The sequence below is a fragment of the Dendrobium catenatum genome, unplaced genomic scaffold (genome assembly GCF_001605985.2).
Source record: "Dendrobium catenatum unplaced genomic scaffold, ASM160598v2 fragScaff_scaffold_703, whole genome shotgun sequence".
Classification (NCBI taxonomy): domain Eukaryota; kingdom Viridiplantae; phylum Streptophyta; class Magnoliopsida; order Asparagales; family Orchidaceae; genus Dendrobium; species Dendrobium catenatum.
Genome location: NW_021319165.1, coordinates 426,067 through 448,973, shown reverse-complemented (window position 1 = coordinate 448,973; position 22,907 = coordinate 426,067). Strand labels below are relative to the sequence as shown.

The 22,907-nt window shown below is 35.9% G+C and overlaps 1 protein-coding gene across 12 annotated transcripts; it reads left to right on the top strand.

The window, feature by feature from the left end:
- The first annotated feature begins 148 nt into the window (after positions 1-148).
- LOC110109307 lies at positions 149-22,520 on the top strand. 12 transcript variants are annotated; one of them, XR_003701153.1, is made up of 4 exons: positions 149-1,875; positions 2,307-2,478; positions 3,803-3,954; positions 9,465-9,513. XR_003701153.1 is itself a non-coding variant. In XM_020840316.2 (3 exons), exons 2-3 carry the CDS (start codon positions 9,561-9,563, stop codon positions 20,931-20,933), a joined length of 1,701 nt encoding a protein of 566 aa, XP_020695975.2. In that variant the 5' UTR covers positions 3,810-3,954; positions 9,465-9,560; the 3' UTR covers positions 20,934-21,493. The 12 variants fall into 12 exon arrangements, 4 of the variants coding, with proteins under 4 accessions (XP_020695975.2, XP_028551711.1, XP_028551712.1 ...); XR_003701148.1 differs by having other exon boundaries at positions 149-2,108; XR_003701154.1 differs by having other exon boundaries at positions 3,857-3,954; positions 9,465-9,506.
- Positions 22,521-22,907: the final 387 nt, after the last annotated feature.

Sequence of the window (22,907 nt, the reverse complement as noted above, 5' to 3'; positions counted from 1 at the left end):
AATAATATCTAACAATACCGAGCAAAAACTGAGTTTTTTGATGTTGGGAGGACGCATCTCTACGTCAGGTGGGAGGAAGCAATAAAAATTTTGAATGTGACATAGTTTATCAGAAAGTTCATTACTTCTAGAAAAATTAACCCACAAATACAGATATCTCAAGAAATAATAAAGACAAATCATCATAAGCCTCGATCAAAATACAAAGATGAATGGCCGCCTCCGGCCTGATTCCCACTTCCAACTCGCATGTTTCTTCTCATGTCGGTCACCATTTCCAGCTGCCTCGGTGACCTGACTGCCGGCAAGCTTCCGGTACTCGTCGTCCTTCTTGCTCGGTTTCACGCGGCAAGTAACTCTTAATACTCTGCTCGTGACTGCTGCCTCTTCTCCAAAACAACCAAGCTCAGTAACTCCACCGCTGCTGTTTGGTAATGGAAAAGTACTTTTCGAGCGTCGAGATTCTGAAGAAGGAAAGGTCGGCGTTGTTCCACGTCGTCAATTGCAATATTCTCATCGATTCTCCGTTCCCGGCTAAGAGAACGGTGGGTGTCCGTAAGGTGTTCGATAAAATGCTTTCCAGCGTTTCACTCCTAGATTCAATGGAAGGCACTGGCACGGCACTTTTGGTCACTTGAGATATGAGGTTCAAGCATCCGACAGTTTGCGTGCGTTTGTGTCCATCGCGGGTACCCAGGAAATCTGCGGGGAAATCGCTTCGCGGCCCGGAGTTGGGTAGTGCTGGGAAACTACTCGTTCTTCGGTTTTCTGAGATTCTTAAACAGTTCTCCAAGCGAAAACCTGTCTGTTCTCCAGTGATTGACGCCAGGCCTCGTCATCCCCACTGGTTCGAGTATAGCAAGCTCATGAAGGAATTTAAACAGGCAGGCCAGGTTGATCAAGTTCTTAGGCTTTTTCAGGAGATGAAATACTTCAACTTGTGGCCAGACATGGTTTGCTACACCATCGTTATGGACAGTTTGGTGATGGAGAATCGCCCTGAACAGGCATTGGCTATTTTTCAAGAGATGATCACTGCTGGTTTAGCTCCCGATACAGCTTGTTGCACTGTACTCGTGAAGTTGTATTCTTTTTGTTTAAAACAGTTTGATTCTGCTTTTGAAGTCATCTTGTGGATGAAGAAATTTGGTTGTAGTCCGGATACCTTCACCTACTCGACGTTGATCGCTGGTCTTTGCTGGGATGAGAGAGTGGAGGAGGCATTTGGGGTGTTGGATTACATGCTAGATGATGAATGTCCACCGAATGTGTATACTTACACCCCAATTGTTAATGCTTATTGCTCTATGGGAAAACTTAATGAGGCCAAGAATTTGGTGAAGACTATGGAGAACACAGGTTGCTTACCTAACAGTGTGACCTATAACGTATTGATCAAAGCCTTTTGTAAGATTGGAGCATTTGATGAGGTTGATAAGATTTTAGAAAAAAGTGGACTAAATGGTTGGAAGCCAGATGTGGTAACTTATAGCACTTACATGAATGGTCTCTGCAAGTGGGGCAAGGTGGATTGTACATTCCAATTACTAGAAATTATGCTTGATAATGGGTTAGTTCCTAATGCAGTTACAGTGAATATCCTTCTTGATTGTCTTTGTAGTGGTTCTATGGCTTGGGAGGCCAAATGCTTGTTGGAGAGGAGTGCCGAATTAGACTGGGATGCCGATGTTATTAATTATAATACCGTCATGAGCCGACTTTGTGATGAGGGTAGTTACAGGGCTGTTCTCAAGCTCTTCACTGATATGCTAAAGAATGGTATCACTGCAAATGCTTGGACGTTGAGCATTGTGATTCATAGTCTTTGCAAAGCTGGAAAGCCTCATGAGGCACAATGCCTATTAGATAGTGAAGGTTTAGTTGCTAATGTAGTAACATATGCCACTCTAATTCATTACTTCTATTCAGCAGGGAAGGTCCATGAAGTTTCACTTTTGTTTTCTAAGATGGTGAAGGCTAACATTGCCCCAAAATTTTCCGCGTGCAGTAGTATGATTGACTGTTTTTTTCAAGAAGGAAACTATTGGAAAGCTATCTATTGTTTCCTCAGATCTCTTGGACAACAGTCATCACTAAGGCTTTGTTTGGTACGGCTTTCTTATTGCTTCTTAAAGTAGTTTCGTAGTACAAAAATTAAAATTTATGTGCAAGAAAGCTGCTTTAAGAAGCAGCAAGAAAGCCGTCCCAAATGAAGCCTAAATCTTTTTGCATGGCTAATTTGTTAGTTGGTATCAGGGGGGAGAGTTAGATTTGTAAGGTGTTTAATTGAACAAATATTGGAACAGGGTATTGTTGGATTTGTGCATATATCATTGGTTTATCAAGACATTTTCTAAGAGGAGTTTACATCACCTGCTACATTTTGGATAGAATGCTGAGCATTAGATAACTTCAACTGCAACCCTTGTTTTAAGTGTGGTTTGCATATCATTGAGGATGAAGAACATCACTAGCGTGGTAATTTTCTTCGTCATTATGCATTAATTTTCTGCTACTAATTAAGTACATTAAGTTTGAATTGATTTTGCTTAAACAATCGATACAATTTACATCACTAGATGATCATTTTGTTATTGCCTAATGTTCATCTGAATTTCCAGAATTTAAATGGTCTTATTAGTGTGCTAGCTTACGTAAGATGACCCTGTAATTTATGAAGAAAACACATAATTAGATTTTATGTTTGGATGCTCTCGATACTTTTTTGCCATTTTCTGCTGGCAAGGTACTCTCCATCATCGTAGTTTAGATTATACCTCATGTTTTTTATGCGTGTTGTAGTGATCATCTTCTAGGACTAGAAATTTCTAATGCGCGAGTCAAAGAAAATTTGAAAAGAGAAAAGCATCTATGCTGGGGAAATCAAGCCTCTTTAAGTGCAGTATTTATCCTGAAGATTTAAAGATGGACTTGCTTGACTTTAATATTTTAGAGCTGTAATTGAGAAATTTCCACTTGTCCCTAACTTGTAAGTATTGAGGCTAAGTATAAGGTCAATATTTTGGAATGTAATTGTATCATAATTGTCAGATTAAAACCAACTGCAACCTGAACTTAATTAATAGCAAAGTTATATGGAAAGATATAGCGAACATTGCTCTTCCCTCTTTCTTTTTTTTATTTTGTCGAGGGAGAACTCATATGGGAGGCTCCATACTTGCTTGTACTATTTGTACTCTTTGTACTCTTCTTTTGCTTTTTATATTAATGCAATATGCAACTTTCAAAGAATTAATGGCAAAGTTATATTTGTAAATGATGGTGGTGAAGGAAGATCAAAAGTGTGTTGCAATGCAATTATGCACTGCCTTCAAAATGATCGAATAATGCACCTTTATGAGCCATTCAAATAACATGCAATCTTACGTAGAAAACAAACCTTGCATGTGTACTATTTGTGTAAAATATGGTAAACCGGTGATTCACCACAGGAGGAATCTTTAATGGTGATGATATTAATGACTTGTTGTTTTTTGGCATTTGAATTTTAGTTTAGTAAATATTTAGTGGAGTTTCAGCTTCTTCCTTGTGTGACAGCATGCATGTTTAACCACTTCTATACTAATACTAAAAAGTGGCTTGATATTTCACTAAAGAACAATCTTTTGATCATTCATTTCATAAAATTAATCTAATTCATTTGTTTCTCATATACGGTACTTATATTTTTCTTTTCCTAACCTTTAAACATGGCATAAAATTTTGAGAGAGGCCTTTAATCTTCCCTTTTTTTCTCTCCACTCGCTGTTCATCATCTCACTCATTTCTGCCATGATTTCAGAACACCCTATCTCCTCTTCCTACTGATATTCCTCCTTCACCTGGCTTAGCATAGATGTCAGCAATCAGAGTTTTGATGTTGGAGATGAAGACAAGGCCACTGGCTCAGCGCCGCTTCAGAATGTGGGCCTCCTATCTATTGATGTCCTCCTGGTAAGTAACATCTTTTTAATTCTCTTCTTCCATTCTATAGTTTTGCAAGCTTTTGTTGCACGGTTGGGGGGTTTCCATTGCTTGAATTATGCGCAGTGTTAAAAGACTTCAATTTAGAACTTTAGAGTTTTAATGAAGATCACTGTTTCATCCCATTTTCCCTTGGCAGTTTTTCTCTCTTCAGTTCTACTTGTAAACAATCCGCTTACATCTCCTGCTTATGTGAGTGAACAAAGACTTCCTTGCTGACTAAAAAGTAGGCCTTTTTTATAAGAAGCTCGTTGTTGGTACTTTAAAATATTTTGACTGTTTATAGAGAATATAGTCTCAACTTTTTACCATGCATTTCCATAAAAGAATTGTCTAGTTTACCTATTTTGAAAATTTTGCTTTATAGATATCAAGATGATTTTACTAATGGAAGGCTTGCATAACATATTAGGGAAACTTTGTTTATTGGCTTTAGGTGATGTTGCACTAATTTTGGGGTGCATTCTCTTTATAAGGTGAGTATTATATTTTTTAGTTTTGTTGGTTTATGTTGTAACTTTTTTTGTCAAACTTATGGAAGACTGTAATGGTTCGTGATTTTGCTTCTTGTGGTGTAAGCATATTGTTTGGTGGTGCATGGCAGCTCGGGGCTAGTGTGAGGTAATTGAAGGTGTTGAAGGAAGATTTTTTTTTAGGGAGTGTTATATCACTGCATATGCACACAATATAGTATTGGAAAGTGATAGCTACCTTTCATCCGTCTCACAGTGTTGTATCAGTTTCTTTTTCTGTAATTAGAGATTTAGAATGCATAGCTATCCTACGAAGTCATTGATTCATTCAACTACTATTTGAGCAAGTCTACTTAGACTGGCATGAGATCTGGATCATCAATTGGTTAATTTTTATCTTCACTTAGAGGCAAAATATGAAATGAGTTCATACATGAAAATGTTGGAGTAGCTCCAGTGATAGAAAAGATTAGAGAGAATTGCCTTAGATGGTTGGTCATATAAAACATCAGCCTTCCGATGACACAATTAGGAGAGTAGATGTATTAGATCCGGCCTATGTTAAGAAAGATAGAGGTAAACCTAAAAAGATTTGATTAGAAAATATTAAAAATAATATTTTTATTAGATTTAAATAAGAATTTAACTCTTAATAGGACAAAAGGAGAAAAAGGATTCACGTAGCCGACCCATGTAGTGGGATAAATGCTTTATGTTGTGTTGTTGTTGTTTCTCTATCAACTTGTTTAGCAATGAGTGTTTGTGATTGAAGTTTTTTCAACTATGATCATGCCAAATTCCTTTTTTGTAGTGTGAATCTTGATTGATACTAAATTTTTATATTTAATCACCTTTTTTGTTGTGCAATTTAAAATTTTATCGATTTTTAAATTATCTTTTGGAATGGAATAATTTTTTTTGTTGATTTTTGTATCAAAAGTAACTGCTATTTGCTTGAATTTAAAGTTGGTAATCATCGAATTGTTTTTTTTTTCCTTTGTGGATTAAATCTTATATTTGTATTAGTGATGCCTGGACTCCTAAGCATCATGTATCAAGTTGATATAAGAGTTTATGGTTGCATTGTCATGTCAATTAAAAGCATGACACGATAAGTGGGTCAATTAGAAAAATAATAAAAGATGAAATCTAAATAAAATTTGATAAGTTGTTTTAAACAAACACGTTGTATCTATTATGATCGAAATTACATTCATACATTAACAGGAAGCATAATCTATAGGAATTTCTAAATAATCATTGATTTAGTACACTTCATTGGGTATTACTATCAAATTAAAAAAAAAAGTATCTAAATTAGTGGATCACACTTAGTCTTTTCATAAAGTATTAAAGTGAATTAAAAGGCATGTGGGCTGACCGGCTGACCCAAGGTATAAATTTAAGGAATGATGTATGTTATTTGATGATTATATAGATCATTATATGAACGAGTGTTGTAGTCAAAGTGAATATAACTTGGATGAATATTATTACAAATTTTTATGAGTCTTGTAGTTACAACTTATTTGGCTTGAGATTATTTTCAGTAAAGATTTTATCAGATTATGAGTGAACTAAGCTATAATTTTTCAAAAATACTAAACTAGGTTAAAACCACACATTTGAATGTCAAGGCATATTATGAGAGTTATGTTAGGGCTTCAACACATAATTAAAGATCTTGAAGAGAAATAATTATCTTTTCTCTTGAGCATGATATCTATTGAGTAGAAGTATATCATGGTCAATTAATATATCACCAAAGGGTAGAGGTTTTAATTGCGAAGAATTCAAACAAAATAAGACCATCAATGAATGCCCTTATATCAAGCATGCAACGACAAAAGAATCATGTGTGATGACATATGATCCCATCTGATAAATTATGGTTCATAAGCACTCTATCTATGATAAATGAGATGTAAAAAAAGATTTACCATTGTAATATGAATTTGCATTTGATTGTCTTGAATATGAATCTATACCTATATTAGATGTGACTATAAATTTAACTTATACTTTAAGAATCTTTAGTTAAATAATTAAATAAAAAAAAAAACTTATACTTTAAGAGGAATTTAAAATGGAATTAGGCATGAGTATGATGTTACATGTGAATTAGACTTCGAGTATGGCATGAACTCTTGAATTATATATAAATTTGAACCTTCGAGAGAAAGTGAGGGTTCGTTTAAGGTGATAGTATGTTGAGGGTTCGTTAAAGTAATTGTTGAAATGTTGTGAGAAAATAGATTTTTGAATGTCATTTGGGTATTAGATTTTTTTTCCTTTTCTTTAAAAAAATCTGACAATAACTTTCTTAATGTTAACACATTCTTACAAATCTAATTGAAGATAACTTATTCCCACAATAGAATTTATAAGAAGCAACAAGAAATTTGTTGTCAAATAGAACTGTTATAATTATCTATGAGCAAAGCTACCAAAAAGCTGCCTCAAATTACCCTAAATTATCACGGCATCTCTCCTTTTGTCTTGGTTGTGAATCTTCTGAAATATTGAGCCCTATTTCTGCTCCAACTCTTTATGAAAGGTTCTCTTCTCTTCATCCTTTGCCTTTGGATTTGGTTGAAAGCTCCACCCTCCCCCTTCAGCACCCATTCCCACCTTTGAACACTTTGCTTTTGCTCACGAGAAAATCTCCTTGTTAAATCCTATCAATGCTTCTTAATGTTTCAAACTTCTCTTCTCCATAAGCCCTCCTTTTTAAAATCCTTGAAATGCGTTAAAACTCTCCTGGACTATCTAATGCGATATTATTCTTTCTTCTTGCTATTTCCTCACCTCCCTACTCGCTCCTCAAACATTGGACCATCCTTGCTTTGTCCTAAATCATTCTCTTTAATCCCAACTTTTCTTTCCTCTGTCACTTCTATTATGTTTTCATATATTTCTGTTGGTCAATGCTAACTTCATTCACTTATTGTGCGAGCTTAATTAGCATACACCAGAGTTGACTTCACATATCCTCAGTCTGGTTAAATTTCCTCAAATCAAACTCTCCATGCTTTCTAGATTAGTTTAATGGAATTTGGATCTTTCAACCTCCTAATGTTAACTCGACATCTTAGAGTCGTTGACCACACACTGGAAGTTTCACAGTGCATGACCTTCAAATATTTCAGCATGCATTTATATATAATATTGTATCTCTACATTGCAAAAGTAATGACTCCTAAACCACGTACATTTAGAATGACTTTAATTTCACTTTCTATTATCATTTAAGCTTTATTGATCAACTGAATGTTTGAATAATTTGCTCTTAATATCTTAACAGATGTTGATATCTATGATGGGAGTGTGAAAGGAGTTTACTGAACTTGTTGTGCGCACTCTTTGAGTTTTCTGATTTTTCAGGAAAAGGAAAAATGCCCATCTAGATAAGAGTTGATAAGGGCGTAAGTGGATTCAGACTTATGAGATATTATTTTATTTTCCTATATTATTTCTTTTGATGAATAGATCTCATGTAAGTAGGATTATTGTACATAAATTTTGAGAAATGAAATCAAATGGTGTTTAGGCTAATGGTTGAGAAAAAAATTAGGTTTAGAGATTTAATCCTTTCATTAGATCTCGGGGTATGACTCTATTGACCATAACTTTCTCCTTTATTAGATGTTGAAAAATGTTTAGAGAGCCCATCAAGTATATGTCATGGGACTTCACCCCTCTAGTCCCATTAATTTTTTCATGAGAAACAAATTTAGATTCTCCCTATGCTAGAAGGTAATATTTTTTATGCCGTCCTCAATTCTAAGTCTCATAATATTAACAAATTTTTTTCTCATTCCTTCAACCTTAAGGCTAGTTGAGCCATCCCAATGGCTAAAGCAAAATGGCTTGCTAAATTCCTAGATAACTTAAGCAGAGAGCTGCAAGCTCTTGATGAAGCCTTAGCTTCTCCTTCTGATCTAGATAATATAATCGCTAATTACTGCTTGATCTGTACATCACTAATCATTGATCCTTCTCTAGCAATTTCCAATTGGCACCCTTAAGGCAAACTTTCAAGAACTTTTTTACTGGTCTTATGACCAACTAGCGTAGTCACTGTGCTTTTTCCCATGGCCTTAATAACTTTCCTTCCAAAAATTTCTCTTCTTACTAAGATGAGACTGTCAACAAGTTTTTATTGCTAAGATGGCAGAAAATTCGCTCCCTCTTAGGAATTGTTTGCATTAATTTTATGAACTAATAGGCCTAAACTTTAATAATTCCAAGTGCTCCATCTTTTTTTCTTAGAAGCACAAAGTTTATCAATGCTTTGGCTATTGATCTAGATTTTAATATACTTGTCTTTCATTTACTTATATAGACTTCTGTTTTATTTGGGATTATTTTTTTACTGTTTTCTAAAGCAAAATTTAAGTACAAAAATTTCTTGAACAAATTTTTTTGTACTAGAAAGTTGCTTTAAAAAGTAGTTTATAACATTTAAATTCTCATTGGTTCGTGTTCGTCATATTGAAGGTAGATTATACTTACTAGTTGCTCTATTTGAGCTCTAATTATAGGTTAGATCCTTATTTTTTTCACCAATATCATTAGGAAATAAAGAGTCTTTATTTAAAATTTGTTCATGGCGGCTAAGAAATAAAATTACATCTCATCTCTTTGAACAACACTTGCAAGCTGGAAAATAACAAGGCTATTAATGGGAGCTAGCCTATGTTCAAGAATTAGACAACATAGTATTTTTTATGATAAAATGTATACTAATTATGATTTGGCCTTTTTTTTAGATATGTTATGCTATGAATTATTTTGAAATAATGATCATAATTTATATAATTGTTTTTTTTTGGACAATAATCTTAATTTTCAGACATAAATTATTAAATAAAAAAAATATAAACGTTAAAGTTTCATTTAAAGTTTAGTTCTGTAAATAAATCCTGAAAAGCCAAAGCGTTTTCGATTTTTCTACGAATTATGTCTGTGTCGCCATCTCTCATTTAACCCTTGCATCCATGTTAGCACGCGAAATGTCTGTTTCGGGTTCTGCTACCCAGTTCCGATTTCCCAAAGAATCGCACCATTCCACCATACAGCGCCGCATAATCCTCTGGCAACATGGAAGACACTGCTGCGCGTGCGAAAGCGCACCAACCTTCGTCGCCGACGAAGGCCTGGGATGAAACAGAAGCAGAAGAGAAGCCGGAAGCTGAGGCTCGCCGACTCAAATCCCTAGCAGAGCAAAAGCTCAAGTCTTCGTCCCTCAAATCTGCTCTCAAGTATGCCAGACGAGCCCAACATTTATGGCCTGAACTGGACGGCATCTCGACCATGATCATGGCCATTAAGGTCCTCCGCGCATTCCCCACCGATCACTACAAGATTCTCCACGTCGAACCCTTTTCCCATATCAACGCCATCAAGAAGCAATACAAAGCTCTCGCCCTCGTCCTCCATCCTGACAAGGCAGGATCCCCCATCCCCGCAGCCGAAGACGCTTTCAAGCGCGTCGCCGACTCCTTTCGCTTTCTGTCCGATCGCTCCCGCAAGCGGGATTATGACACCAGCCTCCGCCTTGCACTTGCCGACGCCAGTAGTCGCCCAGCGGTAGAGACGTTCTGGACTGCGTGCTTGACTTGCCGCCTCTTGCATGAGTTCGATCGAAGGTACATTGGTTACCGCCTTGTTTGCCCTAATTGTCGCAAAAGCTTTCGTGCTGTGGAGGTGCCATCGGATGGCAATGGCGGGGACAAGGAAGAAATGGAGGCTATGGTCAGGCCTAGAGTTACGGCTGCTCGGTCGAGGACGAAGTCAAGACCTAGGGTTCCGGCCGGGTGGGAGACCTCTGATAAAAAGAAAAGGCCGGTTGTTTCTTCCTTCCCCGATTTACAGAGTTGTAAGCAGAATAAGGAGGAAACATTGGCGGAAATGCAAATGGAACTCATCAGGACCAAGGATAAAGGAAAAACGAAGGTGGAAGAGGACTTAAGCCTGATGGCTGTGGAGGATTCTGACTTTTATGATTTTGACAATGACAGGACTGAGAAGTGTTTCGCCAACGGTCAAATTTGGGCAATTTATGACGACGACGATGGGATGCCGAGGCATTATGGACTGATTGATGAAGTTATGTCTTCCAGCCCATTTAGAGTGAAGATGTGCTGGTTAGATGCACTGGTTGATGGGGATGAATCGCTGTTGCTTTGGGAGAAGTCTGGACGTCACATTTCTTTTGGGAGGTTTAAGATTGGTAGAAAGGTTGAAATGGATTCAGTAAACTTGTTCTCACATATAGTGGAAAGTGAAAAGGCGGCCAAGGAACTTTTCAGGATTTATCCCAAGAAAGGTTCAGTTTGGGCACTTTATGGCGAGATGAATTATGGGAGAGAGCAGAGGTCCTATGATATCGCAGTTTTCCTTACTTCTTATAGCGAGATGTTTGGTTTGAGCATGGGATATCTTGAGAAGGTTGAAGGGTACAAGACGATATTCAAGAGGACGCAGATTGGTCCCCATGCTGTTAGATGGCTTGAAAAGGATGATATTATGCTGTTTTCCCATCAAATTCCAGCACGGAAACTTGCAGAAACTGATGGGTTGAATCTTCCTGGAGATTGCTGGGAACTTGATCCAGCTTCACTTCCTGCTGACTTGCTTCAAATTGTCCGGTAAAGTTCATTATCGTATTTGTTGCTCATTTATTTGTTGAAGAAAATGCTATGGAACTGTCCTGTTGTGTGTGTATACGACCGTGGTTCCAGGTATGTCGTATTCTTGTCCACTTCACAAGTAAAGGACAGTTTCTTGTTAATTGTGGGAAGTGTTTTTGCTGCCATGCATCAACTCTTCTGTTCATAAATTTCTTTCCAAATTGTTAGATTTTTGGTTCATCCTATATGTTGCATGCTTGAATATTTGCGGTGCCAGAATGTGAGTTTATTGCCTTAATATTACTAAAAAAGTTAGCATACTCACAAAAGTTCACCCTTCTTTACCATTGGAGAAAGCGGCATTACAATGCATTGTAATGAACGCTGGCGTCAGTTAACGATTAATGATGAAAATGTCGGATTTTAGCATAGTTTGATGGAAGACAATGATAGAAAATGGATTTCGACGTAGTTTTGTCTATAGTCGATGGTTGGCATTGATGAGGGACATCAATTGCAGTTGATAATGAATGTTGCTTGTTTGCATGCAGAGCTGTGGAAATCTCTAAGTCGTATAATTTTCTTCTTTGGAGTATTCGTTAAAGTGTATAAGCATGACCTAATTATAGACTCTCAAGAGGACATCATGGTCAATTTTATAATAATCTTTGATACTCCTAGTTAGCATGGGAAGATTTCTATTGTTCATTATATTTTTTTCAATCACTAGTGCTTTAATAATCTAGGAATTGAACGATCTTAGGATTCGTCTTGTCGAAATGCTAGCTCCTACTATTAGCATGTGAAAATCAGTGATGATTAAATGATCTCGCAAAGTTTTGAATTATACTAATAAGTGTTTGATTTTGGCTTATGTGGGACTCGGATCAAAACATCCTTCGTTTTGTTAGGTTTGTTTGGTTGAGCGACTTAATTTGAATAGAAATTTGTTGCAAATAGAGTTTGGATGATCAAATCAATTCTCAAAGTCTTTGAGCTTAAATGTTCATATGCTTTAATAATCATAAACAGTGTCGAGATTTGTGTTTGATAAGATGCATTTTTTTTTTGTGACATAATAATTGCCCATATTTTTAAATATCCAAATTGGCCTGTTTAAAAATAAATTGGGTTTTGAAAATTTTTAGATGCAAAATCACGATCTCAGGAAAATAAGGTGCGACCCATTCCTTGATGCCATTGTTGATCTCCAGTCAGGGCCTTGAATCATTTAATTCCCTATAGATGATAGTTTTACCACCTAGATTGATCTCTTGGCTCTGCAAAGAAAGGTATATAGCCGTAGTTGGCTTGTTTCTATATTTTACTAGCTAATCTTCAAAAGCTAACATATCTTTTGTATTAGTATTTTACCACCATTTATATTTGTCTTCAAGATATTTAATCTTCACAAATTCTATGTTCAACGCCAATATACATTCTTTTCAGCATTTGAAACAAGCACATATTTGTGCGAGCAAAATGTAAAAAGAAAAAGAAGAAGAGCAAAAAATAACTCACTAATTTATCAGTTGCATATATAGTTCATCACCTTCTTTGGAATATATAATTTCAAATGAATTTAATAAAGAAGAATTCTTGCTGCTTGTACCATCTGTTGATACTGCCAAAGCTTCATCCATTTTCTTCTCTGAGTGGGATATTTCATCATTATTTTGTAAAGGTTGTTTGGATAAAGCTTTTGAAATTTGAGTGATTATCTCACATTTTTAACAGTAGAGACTGAGATATTTCTGTAGGAATAGAAAGACCATCTTTGAATAAAAGTTCTCGTTCACATATCTATCTAGGTAATGTATCTCATATTGAAAATTCTTAATATTAAAAATATTGATAATCCTCAATATGTCTGCTTCTCCAACATGAAGTTTAATAGCGGCTATTTTAATCTTCCCAATTTTTCAACAAGACCCCAATCATTTGTAAAGAAAAAATATATTCGACCAGTTATTCAAGTGATTTCTCATTTGAATGTCCTGCCATTTACTCTCAAGTGACGCACCTTGAGTGTCACATGTAAATCTACCTATTTTTGCAAAATATTTTAGTGTCAGCATCACATCACAATTTTTTGAAGACAATCAATCCAATAACAATTTTCATAGCCATGCATGAAAATTGGGTTAGGCTAACCTTGCTTGTTGTCGAAACATTGGTTAATTTAGGAGTTGTGGAACTTGTATAGAAACCTATCTGATAAATTATAAGATGTCCCAATGGTGGAGATTAGGGGTGTAAACGAGTCGAGTCGAGCTCGAGTTAGAGAGTGTTTGAGCTCGACTCGCAAGTTTAATATCGAGCTCAAACTCGAGTCCAGCTCGAGCTCAACTCGCGAATGTTTTGACGACGTATTATATATAATTATATATATATGTATATATTTGAAAATTTCACTATTTTAGTAACGAGTAAAGCTGCAGCATTTATTAACATTCATATTTGATGCTTTTTATTATTATTAACTATGCGGCTGTTGAAGATTAGAATTTTTTTTTTATTTTTAAATGTAATAAAAATATTAATAATAAAAAAATTAAACAGTAGTTCGAGTCGGCTCACGAGCTCACGAGCCGAGCCTTATAAAGCTCGAACTCAAACTCGCTTACTAAACGAGCTCGTGTTTGAGCTCGAGCTCGACTCGTGAGCTCGATAATCTCGGCTCCCGAGCCCATAAGCTCAGCTCGCGAGCCCATAAACGAGTCGAGCTCGAGCCGGCTCGCGAGCCGGCTCGGCTCACTTACACCCCTAGTGGAGATTGGGCCAAATTAGATCTTCACTACAGGAATTGTTTCGAGCAAGAAAACATGACTTTGTGTGAATGAGCTGATGGAAGAACGAAGCGGTGAGTTAAGGGCTCTTACCGACAGATTTCCGGCGAAAATCTTTGCCATAAATTCTATCATAAATTTTCGACGAATTTTTATCCAGTAATTTTGTCGCTGCTTCCGACGAGGAGTATTCCGCCGGAAAAATTGCTGAGAATTCCTTTTTTACTATAGTGCTTCTAAGAGGTAAAAACATCAAATAATTCAGAAAATAAATTTGTTTGCTGAAGATTATCAAAGTATTGCCAATAATGATATATTTCACATCATCAGCCAATGGCGCTTCATCTAATCTCCTTGGATCATCTTTTTGTATAAGAATCAGTTGGGTTTCTTTCAGCATTAGAATTATACACACCGTATATTCATGAAAATATTATATTGGAACCTTCGAAGGGAGAATTATATATGACCTATACAAGATAGTGGGAAAATTTTTCAAGAAAAAAAGTTGAAGCATACAGGGAGAGAATTGAGAGGTGTGAACTTTTCTCTCTGAGGTGATATTTATCCTTAAAGAAGAGATTGGAAGATTGAATTTAAATATATATATAAATTTTGAACATATATATATATATATATATATTGATTTGTAGGAGGCAATGGAGGCACCTTGTGGGCGTCCTATGCAAAGAGATGTGGACCCAGGTGCTTGATGGGTCCAATGGTGGCTGACTGTCCAATCCGACGTGTTTTTTCATGCAGAAATAGGTTAAATCGAACGTATTTTTGTATGTGGGATTATGTTTTTATGTTTTGGACTCGATTTCGATAGTTTTGATGCCCAACAAAGACTTTATGATCAAATTCAAATAAATTTAAACATTTTAGAGCAAATTTTTCCAACAATTTTGATTCCAATTGATGTGCCAAAATCAAGGAATGTAGAAATTGTGATTTAAGATAATTTACTTCTTTTACGCTTTGTGGGAAGGACCACGTTGACAACTAAGGAGTTGTTTTATTTATTTATTTTTTAAATTGTTAATTAACTCCGCTGAGTTTTTCTAAGATTGAAATGATACTTTTAGATGATATTGGTTTCAACATTCGAATATAAGGGGCAAATGCTACATCTCTAGAAAATTTATTTGATAGGCATGAATCTCGAGGTAATATTTGAATTATACTTTTTTGGAATTAAATTCAAGGCAATATACTCTCCAATTTTAATAAACTTATTGATGAATTAAATGATATATGAATATTACAAGTTTATAGTCAAATTGAGCGTTTTGACTATTCGAATTCAATAAGCCCAAGATCATTCAAGTATGATGTTATTAAGGCACTCAATTGCTGAGTAAATGATCTATAGCTATGGGAAATTATTGGGCCGTTTTATGGACAGTTTTTTATTCTAATCAAATTTATTAAAACACCTCTCATGTATAAGATCCTTTTTTTCTACATGAAGGAGGTTATGGAGTTGAGAGATGTCAAGAGCTCTAGTGCTTAAATGTTAATGTCGCAAAATAGCACGCACATGGCACGACGCGGCGGGGTGTAGCCACGGCTCGATCTGTATGGTTCGACAATGGGTTTAAAAAGTTTGCGCGCTATTTGCTCTGTGTATGCGCAATGGCGCATGACACAAATAGTGCGTACAATTGAGGGAAAGAGCAAACTCTTATATCTTTAATTATATAGTTAACTATTTTAATTGGGTCATGCCTTATGATATTTTCCTTTTTTTTTTGTTTTTCCATGTAAAAAATATGTCTCTTGCAATTTCTATTTTTGCATGTGCTGAATTTTTATACAAAGTTAATATATTAAATACTTTTCATATCAACTTCAATTTTCTAGCACATAAATAGTTTGATGTATTTGTGGAAAGTATATTCCAATATCCTTATAAGATTATTTCAATAACTGATATGAGTAATACTAGTTGTAGTAATTTTGTTTTTTTAACACTCCTTAGGCCAAGAATCTGCTTGACAACCATGGACATTGTAATAAGCCAAGAATGGGCTCCGAAAATCCATCCCTAGAGGATCGAATATGCAATGTGTAGGAGGAAAAAATCTAAATCCTTCAATTATTGGAGGCGGCTGGCCAATAGACCGCGATATATTGGAACTTGCCAGCCACAAAATCAACATTATAAAGAGATGGACAATTTTAAGATGCCCAAGGAGGATACCCTTGTCGTCATATTGTAGTTTCTCCTCCACCACAATCTCTAACCTAGAACTTATTGACACTGTTAGTTCAACTCATTCTTCTCGTGTTAGCTCAACCAATGTGGAATCCTCCACTAGCCTTAGTGGACTTTACGTGATCTCGTCTTATGGATACTTCTTGTGCTATTATACGAGATAAATTATAATGTCTTATTTAAAAAAAAAAATTATAAAGGATACCTAGTTTATTGGAGTCCTTATAATAGATGAAATTCTTTGGCATCCCATTTCAGTGGGGTTCAAGCTGCTTGTTATTGACCTATTGAATGGACTTAATCTCTTTTTTATGTGATGGGCCCTACTCAAAGGTTTGATAGTTTCCATCCATATTTGACAAGCTACAAACTTCTTAATTATTGGAGATAAATAGTATAAAAGACTATTTATGGAAATATTTTTGAAGTGTCTTCCACTATTGGAGGCCAATTATGCTCTTTGAGAAGCCCATTTAGGAATTTGTACAGTACAATTGGGCGGCAGTGCATCCACTCATAAAACCTTAGGATATGGATTCTACTTGCTTACAATAAAACACAATGTATTAGATTTTCTTCAAAAATACAAGAACTGTCAAATGAATTATAATCTCACTCATGTTCCACTAATATAAGTTTTCTCTCTCCAAGGCCCTTTCCCCTTTGCTCAGGGAGGGATTGACATCGTCTTACTTTTTCTCATAGCCCTTGGATAATGGAAGTTCATTATTCTGATTGCTGGATACATCACAAATTGGGTGAAAGCTGTGCCACTCGCAAAAAAAAAATTAAGCAAATGTGAAGCAGTTTGTATAGAAGAATATTATTTATTGCTTAAGCCTTCCCACAAAAATTATCTATGTTGAAATCCAATGCACTGGAAATATGTTTACATCTTTTGCAAAGATATTCGTAGTAAATTGGTTAACACAACTGTCACACATTCTGAAATATATAGACAAATAGGAGTAACTATGAATCATTCTCAAAGGATTAGAGACATGCCTTGAAAAGGCTGAGAGCCAATGGGCTGAAGTAGAGGTGTCAATTTCAGGTCACGGGTCGGGTTCGGTTCGACTCACGGGAGAGGGCAGTGGTCGCCGGCGGTGCAGGAAACGAGGGGCAGACGCCAGACGGCGACGTGACTAGCGCAGGCGGCGACGTGACTCAGGCAGGCAACGCGCATCATGCGGGCAGGCGACCGCGATGCGAATCCGTCTCGGGCAGGCTACGCGCAGTCACATGGCCAGGCAACCGCGACGCAACTCCGTCTCGGGCAGGCAAAGTGGGGCATCCGGGGCAGTTTCCGGGTAATTTCTGGGTTTCCGGGTCAACTCAAACCCGACCCGATTTTGCAAACAGGTTGATTTTCTGGACCTGAATCGACCCTCTTCGGGTTCGGGTCAACCCAAACCCGAAATTTTCAGGTCGGGTCCAATATTGACACCCCTAGGCTGAAGAGCTTTTCAATACACTTTCGGCTTATACCATGACAGTAAGAATCAAAATAGAAGAAGTACCTCATAATCTATATTTTGGCACATACAGGATCTAAACTTTTGCTGTGGCCAGTAATGAGGACAATCTCTGTTATTATCTTAACCTTCTTCTAAAACACCTGATGCAACTTCATTCAAAAGTTCTTCCTATCCACCAACAAGTAGCTTGTCACTTTAATCAAAGGGTAAAACCCCTATCTATATATGTTGGAGATATATGCTTCATTTGTGAAGATTTTTTTATTGCTTCTTAAAGTAGCTTTATAGTATAAAAATTTAAAATTTTTGTACGAGAAAGCTGCTTTAAGGAGCAGTAAGAAAGTCATCCCAAATGAAGTCATAATCTTACAAAGCCTTGAAGTTATTGGGAGGTATCTCAACATAATCAACCTTTTTGGGAGGGAACTTATGTGGTGGTTGCCATTGTCAAGCCTAGAACATTCAAACTTAATGATTCAAATGGGAATATTCTACCTCAAACTTGGAATGCTCAAATTCAGAGGTATTATCAATAACCCCTAGTAAGCATCATATACAGTTCCTAGTTAGATTTCTACAACATTGGTAATGTCATGTTAGACCCGAAAGAGCATTATCAGTCTAAAGATTGATCAATCTTCAGCTTTGATTTGGGATATGCTTGGTATTCGGCTCACCCGAAGCAAAGTACAATCGATATCTGAGGGATTCAATTCAACATCTTCTACATAGATTACTATCATCGAATAATATTCTGACAAGCAACATCGGATTGGTAAATTATTATTGTTGAATTTCTTTCAACATCTTCCATCATAGGTTAAGGTTTTAGCAACATTGCATATAGGAGTAAATTTATTAAAATTATAATATTCATGAGCTGAGCATAAAATGTCATTTTTTATTTATATATAAATAAATAAAATACTTTCATAAGCATCTATACTACCACCAGTGGTTGAAGCATTTTTCGCATCATCTTCTATATTTAAAAAGTTTCCTCAGATGCTTGACTTGGTGATCTTCAATGTTTGTTCATGTCCTACTATACACCAATCGAGTTCCTTTTAAAAAACCTTGAAAGAAACCTTCTTCAAGGCATTGATGTTTTAAACACTTCATCTCCACATTCTATATATGTTCACAAGCCTTTTGAAGTGATATTGAATCATGCTCTTACAGGCCTTTTTTTCTTATAATTTTTTTGTCTTTAAGTGCAATAATCTAGCTTTAACCTTAGCCTCTAATAAAGTTTCCTTTGATAGCTCAGCTTTTTTTTTCTCGTCAAGAGTATCTATCTTCGCTTTAATAGTTTTCAAACTCTTTATTTCCTTACTAATTTTCACTCGTGTATCCACCAATCATCTTGGGTCCGATCGATCTTTGGCACTACGAAGAAAGAGAAATATCTATAATTGATACCTTGATTGTACATTCTGTCGACCGATCTTCTAAGGCTATCACATCTTTAGCAGTAGCATTATACCTCTATTTATATTCTCTTTGAATATATTAAGAGTAAAAGCTCAAAATAGTACTCTTACTATTAATAAATGCCTAATTTTGTTCCATAGTTTCACATAGTCCTAATTTAATCCCTCAACTATTGAAAATTTGATCCAATTTAATCTCATGGCCTAAAATATGAGTTAAATTTAACTCCAAAGTTAAATATGAGGGTATTTAAGGTAGTGTAAGTGTATGTGAGATTATATTGTTTATTTTGCTATATGTTATCATTTAATAAATTATAATTCATATAAATATTTGAATGAAAGTTAATCTACTAAATAATAAAAATGAATAACTAGTAAAAAATTATATTTTTTAAAACAAGCAAATGGTTCCTAACATTACAACTTATTTTTATCTTGCTAAACAAATAATTCCTAAGAATAAAAAGATCAAAATCATATGAATGGGGATATTAGGAAGATAAGCAAATCTATCATTAACTCTGTCTCCTTGTGGATGTCACACCTTGCTCAACATCGCCATCTCTAGATGTTTAAGAGCATTATGGTTGCTCGCGGTTGCCGCAGCAGCACATCTCCCAATGTTCATCCCCATGGGATTATACTAAAATGATAACATGTCGCCTCGCTCGCAGCACATCAAAGCTTGGAGAATAAGCGCTTTGTCTTGCTCATAGCAGCACAACATTCCATCTCCTATGGAATTATACCGGCTCACGCTCGTGGTCTTTATCCATGAAGATCTCGGCCTTCCATGCCATGTCACCACGTGATGTTAGATCTTGCACAGCATAAGTTTGTTGTTCATACTACAAGTGCAAAGAAGACGCATTTGGGTCTTTATAATGTTAACACGATACCATTTATGCAAAGGTGAAGATTTTTTATTTTTTGTTATATGCATATGATAATGTTAGAAGTTTCTATGCTATTCTAAGGTTATTCTCAATCTTCCCCAGTGTGTGGCTCTTTTGTGCATGCCAACATGGTGCGTCTAAATCTTATGAAGTCCAGTGTATTCTGTTATATAATCCTTTTAATTGAAAGGTAACGCTTTTTGTCCAACTCTTCGAAATTTTAGCCGTCTCATTTTTGTTAAGTTTTAAAAGTCCTCCATTTGGTGTGTTTTAAGGTAATGGCTAAACAAAACGAATGGATTTCTCTTGATATTGTAAAATTGCCTTATAGCTACTGAGGCTCGTCAAACATTTATTTGGCTTCACTTTCCGACACTCTAAGTAGGAGTTTTGGGAATAAAATTAGGAATTTGGGAGGAGAGAAAAAGAAAAGAAGTCATGTTGATTCTTTCTTCCTAATCGGGAGTTCTGTGCTTAAAGAAAAAAAGATTCATCCTCTTTTTGACTGAATGTTGAAAAGAGATAGAAGAAAAATATTAATTTGCTTTTAGTACTCGTTCATATCTTAAACTTTGCTGGTGTTAGCATTGTGGTATCTTCGTTCTCTCATTTTTTGTTGGAATGGTGAAAGACAAATTACAAAGTATGTTATTCAAATTTATGATTTTGAAGAAATAACTATGGGCTGTGTTTCGTTCATATTCTCTCTTTCTCCCTTCGGTTCTCTGCCTTCATTTCTTTCTTTTGTAAATGAGGCGTCTGAGCACCAAGCTTTTCCTTTTTATTTAGCCTCCTAAATCAACTTCCATATCTCCTAACTCTAAGTTCCTGCATCTCTACGACGAAAATCTGAGAGTCTCAATGCAACAGGCCTCTCAACAACAAGCCAGTTGCAGAGCGGCTGCAGCAGTGGTACTCCACATCTGATGATACAGACCTCAACTCCGCTGACACCCTAAGGTTTAGTTTTGGGCGACTTTCTAATTGCTTCTTAAAGCAGTTTTCAAGTAAAAAAAATTAATTTTTTTACTAAAAATCTGCTTTATGAAGCAGTAAGAAAGCTGTCCCAAACGAAGCCTTAATCCTAGTATCAAATGACCTGAAACCCTATGAAACGAACTTTATCCAAACCCACAATTCCTCAAACAAGTGATCTAGATGTTGCTTTAATATGTAGTACCAAAGCATTTTTTGAAATTGAGAAAAAAACTTGTTTCCATGTGGTATGTGGCATTTGGGTTTTTTAGCCTTGGGTATCTAAATAGCAAATTTAAGAACTTTGTTTTTTTATAAATTACCAAGGTTGATAGCAACAATTGTTGAGCTCTGCTCTGAATCTAACATCCGTTATTTAAAGTTTCAATTATAGTTAATTCAGCAACCGTTGGGAATTGCTTAAGCTTTTAAAATCTGAAGTGCTACCTGCAGAATTTCGTTCTTAAAGCCTTATTTAATCCATGGTAATCATGTGGTCAGTCTGCAGAATAGTTTTGATGGCTGTTACTTTTATATGCTTCTGAATATAATCTACTTTCAGAGGATCTGAATTTTGAGAATATTTATAAATTTTTAAAACATATTTTTTCTTAGTTTTTCATCATGGATTGAATAAAGATTTGAATGAAGTTTACCAGGTTTACCCAAGTTTTGGTTGGTTCATTGAGGAAAATGTAAATGAGGGTTGTGTGTTAAGCTACTTTGGTTCCTAATGGAGAGGTGCTTTGATCATTGAAGGAGAAGATAACTAAGAGAGAGGAGGAGATGCCATACTTATATTTTAAGTGAGTCAACACTTTAGGGATACCATATTATTACTTCCACTATGGGGAAGAGGGGAAACCTAGCATTATTGAGAAAAGAAAAATAGTTGAGATACGACATCACCAAGCTCTTACTTTCACCCAAGCTACACAATTATAAATATGAGTTCTATCTCACTTGTCTGAAAATATCCTCCAGAAGGCAAGGATGATATATTTATAATTAGCATCACAGCTTGAGGATTATTAACTATTCTGTGCGGAGGATGAACGTCATCAGGAGACCAATCAGAATGCGTCACGTTACCCCTGTGCTGTGTACCGCGGCTCGGTACTGCTTTGTACCATGGCTCGGTGTCGCTGACGTGGCTGCACTTGATTCACCTCTGGACGTAGAGCTATGTATGGCCCTCCGCATAGAATAATTTCTCCAGCTTGAGGTGGTGTTGAGATGGATGATGATGTGTGGACCATGATCGATAATATTCGGCACATCATTGGCAGCGTTCCACTTGACAAGCTTGGAAATGATTAGGTTTCAAGTGGTGGATATTTGATACTTAAATATTCTCCAGTGGTCATTGTTCCGTGTCGGTAGTAGTTAGATTGAGAGGTGAAAGTTGCAAATGCATCAAGGCTAGAAGAAGAAATCTATGGGGTTCCAGAAATGGAAGAGGTCGGGGCTACAGGACATTTGTGCTGCACTGTACTTAACTTGCATTTGGCAACTAAACTGACAGAGAATCCAATAGTTCTGTAAGCTATGCATGTGGCACGACATGGTCCATGATGCCAAATGTGAATTTAAAAAAAAAAAAAAATGTTGGGTTTCTTATGAATATAATACTGAAAATTTTGAATTGCTTGAATATTTTTATGGTGTTATAAAATATAAGCCTGGTTGCTTTTTCAGTGCCAAATGGAGTCACTGGTTTGTTCTGGAAGTGAAGCAAAATCTGCCTTAGGTTTTGTTTGGGATGATTTTTTTACTGTTTCTTAAAGCAGTTTTTTAGTACAAAAATGTTAATTTTTGTACTAGAAAGCAGCTTTAAGAAGCAGTAAGAAAGCCGTCGGGACGGTTTTTTTATTACTTTCTAAAATGGAGTTTTAGTACAAATTTTTTTTATTTTTGTACTAAAACTTCGTTTTAGAAAGCAATAAAAAAGCCGTCCCAAACGAAGCCTTAGTCTCATAGTAAAAAGAAGAAAAAAAAAGTCAATATATCAACCAAATAT